This window comes from Heterodontus francisci, chromosome 7 (genome assembly GCF_036365525.1).
Source record: "Heterodontus francisci isolate sHetFra1 chromosome 7, sHetFra1.hap1, whole genome shotgun sequence".
NCBI classification, from domain to species: Eukaryota; Metazoa; Chordata; class Chondrichthyes; order Heterodontiformes; family Heterodontidae; genus Heterodontus; species Heterodontus francisci.
In genome coordinates, this window is record NC_090377.1 from 77,491,198 (window position 1) to 77,497,252 (window position 6,055).

At 39.4% G+C, this 6,055-nt stretch overlaps 1 protein-coding gene across 1 annotated transcript; it reads right to left on the reverse strand.

Moving 5' to 3' along the window:
• Positions 1 to 2,240: 2,240 nt before the first annotated feature.
• On the reverse strand, positions 2,241 to 4,833 carry evx2 (even-skipped homeobox 2). The gene is made up of 3 exons (XM_068034574.1): positions 4,410 to 4,833; positions 3,187 to 3,434; positions 2,241 to 2,843 (listed from the first exon to the last, which is right to left on the reverse strand). The coding sequence occupies exons 1-3, from the start codon at positions 4,831 to 4,833 to the stop codon at positions 2,241 to 2,243; spliced, it is 1,275 nt and encodes a 424-aa protein (XP_067890675.1).
• Positions 4,834 to 6,055: the final 1,222 nt, after the last annotated feature.

The window sequence follows — 6,055 nt, forward strand, 5'->3', positions numbered from 1 at the left end:
TTTTTTAACATTTCAGAATGTTTAAAAAAGCATAAAGGAAGGTGAGTATTTTATCGTTTTTGGAAACATTTTCTGTTGTCGAGAATTAGCAGAATTGCAAAACTAACGAAAGTGATAACTAATATTAAAATATATCTGGTAGTCTTTTGTAGTTGTTGCACATTTGTTGCATATTAGGTATACAGTAGGGTTTTTGCAGACCGGCGGTTCTTAACATTCTGAAGAATCTTTCATTTATCTGGTCAATATGGATGGCGCTTTATTCCAACGTATTAAAAATACAAAAACGATTGCTTTCAATAACATTTATTTTCCATGAACAACACCATAAATAACAGAATATACAAAGCTTTAATTATTGCACGTTTGTATAAGTTAAAATATTTTACAATGAGTGAGTATCCAGCAATATTTTCAAGCACAAATACTATATTACATTTTGACATTACACCATCAGGCCTAAAGGCCTACAGTAAAACATTTAGTTCCATTTTTGAAAAACCTACATCCGTATCAGTAGTCTGATATCTTTTTTTTAATAAAGATCGAAAGATTTGTGTCCATCGTTTCCTTTTGTAACGGTTTCCCTTAATTGGCGGTTCAGCGCATTTTATTTCAATAAGCAATAGTACAAGGTTTCAGCATATCGCCAAAAAATCTAACAGTCACAAGAATAAGTGTGGTAGTCGGCACTGCTGATGTGATTTTGGCTTTTTAGTTCTATTGCAAAAAAAAGTACACCGATTTTCTAAATTAATATAGGGTTTTGTTACATGTCTGTTAAGTTCAAAATCAACTCTATTTTTCTTTCATTTCATGTTTTTGCATTTCAACTGTAAAACCACCTATTTGACTGCTTTTAATCCCACAATGCGATTTGGTTCTGACTTAACGCAATACAATGTAAACAGCCACCGACATCGAACACGCCTGCCAACTACCTCTTACATGCACTTATGCTATCCGCTTTAACCCGTTTTTGAGATTAGACTGTAACTTCCTCTGAATGAGTACTGTACAATAATCACTGAAAGGGGGAACTGAAATATTACATAATTTAATGAGTTAATTTACAAGAGATTGACAAAGGACCCTGTGGGAAGTATGCACCGTGAAAAAATTGTTAGATTTTTTTCCAGAAGAATCCCATTAAGTGAAGAGTGAAGTGGCTCTATGGGGCGTATTATGGAAATTTCTAGGTTGATTTAATGAGGCTGTTCACATCAGTACCATACTGGCTACAAGGGAAAGTGGACACAGAACGTCTACAATATAGGTTTCCAAAATTAAAATTGGCAGTGGGACAATGAGGACGTAGCGTTTTTGCAAAATCACTTCAGATAACGAATACCACATTAAATCCTGTACATTCTATGCACCATGAACAATGTTTTATGTATCAAGTCTCTTATCTATCTCTTCTAATGACTTCCCTTAGCGGGTTGTTAGTATTTGACAGCAGGTCTCAGTGCAGGGAACTTTTTTCCAATTCTACATTCAAAGGAGGTCCATCAAGGTACATGATTGGCAATTTTCGTCATAATCTGCACATTATTAGCATCCGAATTGACATGGCAATAACATTGGCGGTGTATGATGTGTCTTCCTCGAACTTTACCAAAGTCCTCGAGGAGTCGTTTCTGGTAGCGAACAATTGTCAAATGCCCGGTGGTGGCACTCCTGGGCCAAAACAGTAGGCATGCACGTACCCAATTTCACAGAAAGGGGTCTTCTTATAAAGAAGGCGTATAGAATAAATGGAATTGTGTTCTTCCCAAAGTGACCTTCATTTGTAAGCATTATTTAAAGTGAGTATCCCGTTGTAGTTGGACATTGTTCTTGGTGAAAACTGCTTTAAAACAGTTATACATTTCTTGAATTTAGTCCCAACTGTCTTATCAAATGCTAATGCCCCCCATAATATCCACTGAAAAGACGATAATGCTTTAAAGTTCAGTTTTTCTGTACGATCTAGTACGTTTAAGAGGACAATTAAAAGAACTTTTCAAGGATCCTTAGAGGAGTTTTCTAAACGATTAGAACTGGATAAATGAATTCTGGAAAGAGTGATTATCAATGAAACATGGCTATGTAGTCCATACTGAAAACTATGGAAAATTGTCCATGTTTGTACCAACGCAGTAATTATTAGGGAAGCAATGGTTAAGAAAAAACAATGAGTTTAGCAATTTACCACTTGGGTCTTCATTGGCCTTGGTGAGAACCACCGCCGGGGTGAGTTATCTGGTAAGGGAGGACTCCTCCCGCTGGTCAGGCGGTGACACCGCTGCTGATTTGCTGAGCACTGCGGCCGAGTACGGAAGAAAGCTGCTCTCCGACCTCTGCGCAGTCGCGGTGCACGTGAAGTCGGAGCTCGCGCTCCTGGGCCCCAGCGCTCCGCTTTGGTTGCTGTGGCAACTGAGGCAGGAGCAGGGAGCGGTGCCGGCTGGCGTCGAGGCTGCTGCAGCTGCCGCGGCTGCAGCCGCCGCCGTGGCTGCGCTGCTGTTGAGCCCGTGTGGGGACTGGTAGAGGCCTGGGTGGCGGAAGCTACAGAGAAGCTCGGGTCGCGAATAAGGGTGGGAGAGGGCGCGGAAGGTGTCGAGCGGGCGAATGGAGGTGGGGAAGGGCGTGGCACCTGTAGCGGCAGCGGCAGCTGCAGCAGCAGTGACGCCGACGTGGGGATAGTAGTGCAGGGGAACGTGAGAGTGGAAAGGGTAAGGCAAGCTTCCAGTGGCCGCCGCGTGGGTCATCATGTAGGTATAAAAACTTGGGTCAGCCGGGTGGGGCCATGACATGGCTAGTCGCTGCCTTTTATCTTTCATCCGCCGGTTCTGAAACCAAACCTGGAGCAAGAAAGAAAATGCATAGCGTCAACACATTGCAGCCCATTTTTTTCTATTTACTCCAGCATATTGCACACCTCAATTAGAAATAAATGCTTTGCAAATAGTGTTGTTAGTGTAATTAAAACAATGCCTTATCATTTATGAAATGCTCGTTAAAAGATTATCCCAGTCTGCATCAATAATGGACATATTTACACCAATTAATCGGAATAATAATGGATCCGAAACATGTTGTCATAACATGTCATCCTTTTAACACTTTAATATACGTACATTAAATCAAAAAGTGCAATATATTTATACAAAAGTGGATATAAGACATGAGTTAAATAGTATGCACCTTGATAGTAGTTTCGGGTAGGTTTAAAGCGGCCGCCAGTTCACATCGCCTAGGTCTGGATACATAGTTTTCTCTGTAAAACTCCTTCTCTAATCTACCGATTTGTTCTCGGGTGAACGCTGTTCGATACCGTCTCACCTGGTCAGGACCAGAACCCGAGTTGCCTATTGAACTGGAATTGCCGTTCAAATTCGTAATATTGGACCCATTCGACGAAGTATTAGTTGAACTACCATTGTCAGAATACACTGGAAAGAAAAAAATAAAAACGTTTAAGATCGGTAAACCATGAGTACAAATTAATAAGGCAACTTTGATGCCACATAATTAATGCTGGCTGTCATTATTACAAATGGGGACTGTTATTAGAGTCAATAAAGTTCTGAGTCCCTGCATAACCAAATATATCTAGTTAATTTGTGGTAAGTTTCGGTAATTATGTATAGATAAAGGTTCTGAGCTATTCATCCATTAGGCATCTGAATTAACGCGGAATGAATAACCTCCAGGCACTTCTTACTCATTTTGCTTTATCTACAAAGCCATTTGGCATTCTTAAACACTTCACTTATCAGTATTTTGAACCATAAACAAAACGCACCACTGAACTGGGAAGTTGTTTTAGTACCAAAATCTTTTGTTTTTCAATACATAACAAAGTCAGATGCAGTTATATTTAAGCCTTTAATTTCATGATGCAAAATTTCGATAACGGTGCAAACGAATATTCTCAGCATATTGTCATGCAAATAATAATACTTTTAGTAATATGTTTCTTAATAAAGGAAACGTTTGCGTAAAAATAAAGGTTTTGCGCAATTTTGAAATATGACTTTTTCACAATTATTCATTAAGCAAAATACTTTTCTTAACACCGTCAGCGCCTTCTATGTTAATTTCACCGTTATTGTTTCAATCCAAATGTATCTTGCGATACAACTTTCAAGAGAAAATGTATGTTTTACATGTTTGCCGTACTCTATTGGAAAATGAAATACTTACCAATAATAAAGACGATTATTCTGAAAATTGCACTTTTTACAGTTTATTTACACTCAGCTTTGTTTTCTGTATTGTCAAACTATCGGTGGAAATGCATTCTGAATCTTTGATGAATCACAACAGAACCTTCTTCAAAGTGTCATTGGTTTGTACTTTCATTAGATCTTGTGCAGATGTGAGCAGCTTAATTTTCGAAAAACGTTTAACAAATAAATGTTTACCTTTGTTTGTATTTTCTTTCAGCTGCGTTGTACTGACGCCGGCTGGAGAGCGGAGTGTCGAACAGCCCACATCAACATCACTGTTCATATCTGCTTCTTTCTCCCGACAAGCAAGTTCTGAGTAAAGGGAGAATTTTTTCCTGGTTTCCAAAGACGAAATTTCAGACGAGGACGTGCTGTCGCTCGAATGTTGATGATGGAATAAATTGTCTATCTCAAATTTGCCGTTTGTTGGGGTGTCCCCAACAGTGTTGTGAAGGGAGGCGGAAGTTGGTCTGGGGCTGAGACGACCACTGTGATGAGAATTTTCAAGGGCCTCCTCCACTGCATTTCCAGCTGAGTCTGACAAATTCGAAACCTTTTTGCCAGCAGGACTATGCAGCCCCCGTTCCATCAGAATTATTTCTTTTCTTATTCTTTCCATCCCGAAGCTGAGAGCAGGTTGCAGGCTGTTACTACACTGATGATGATCTTGCAGCTGTGGCCAATTCACATCCAGCCCCGCAAGTGTCTCGAAATTTATCTTTTTGGTGCAAAGAAAAAGTGTTATGTCAATGCGAGGGAACGACTGGTCAAAATGACCCGTGCTTCCTTTCTCCCGATGTGTCATTCATCAAACTAGTGCTCGTCATTAAGGTACGAATGACGCTGTTCGAATAATCATTTATTGTAACAGGTTTATAAGCAAATAAATACAAGCGTCTGTCAGAGGATGATGAAGGCGGCCTAGCGACAGGCGAATACATCCAGGTAGAGAAGAATCAGAGGACAGCCCCTGTCCTCAGCCGATGATTGTATGCCCGGATGCTCTGGGCTTTGGCCTCTGGGGTGAAATTGACAGCCTGATTAATAAAATGAACATTACAGCATTTCCCTGTACATTTAGCCAGATCATTATGTTCTGATTTTGCTTTGCTGTTCTTATCGGGTTCTGATAATAGCATCTTTCTCATCACACTTTTGGTTGACCGTGGGCGAGCGTTGTAGGTAAATAGAAGTACTAAGTTTAACATTTTGTTTCTTCAGCTCAGATGTTTATATTTGGCATATTTAGTCAGTTGGGATGGAAACGCCATAATATGTTTTTGTTGGCAATGTGAAGTCGGATTTCTTGCAATCGTACTTTAATATTCTGGCTTTTCCTTTCCTTATTTGTGTTTTCTCTTTACTGTCTATCTTCTCCCTCAGCCTCTCGTCTTGCCGTTGCTTATTTTATCGCTCTTTACATACATCAATGCAGACAACTATCCTCTCTAGTTTTAATGGCTGTTTTTCTGTACCTTTCACGCTTGTACGATATGTATATAATCGGATAACGTATGAAGTTTCTTTAGTATATCTTTCATTAGTTTATTGTGGTGAATCTTTCAGACGTTTAAACACTGAAATGTATCTTTTTCACTTGTAGTGTACATCATAAGAACTCGACACAGGACAATGCCCTCTTCGCTCATATGTATTGCATATTTGAATAAAGTTTTATTTTCTTTTAACATTTTTGAAACTTTTTCATTTTATAGGATCGTGCTTGATTTTAGGTGATGACTTGATATGGTTTTGAGACAGCTTAGTTGTGTGAATGTGCATCTCCCTCTTTCTACCTCTCTGTCTAAGTCTGTTACGCATTTATATCACGTAATTTAATT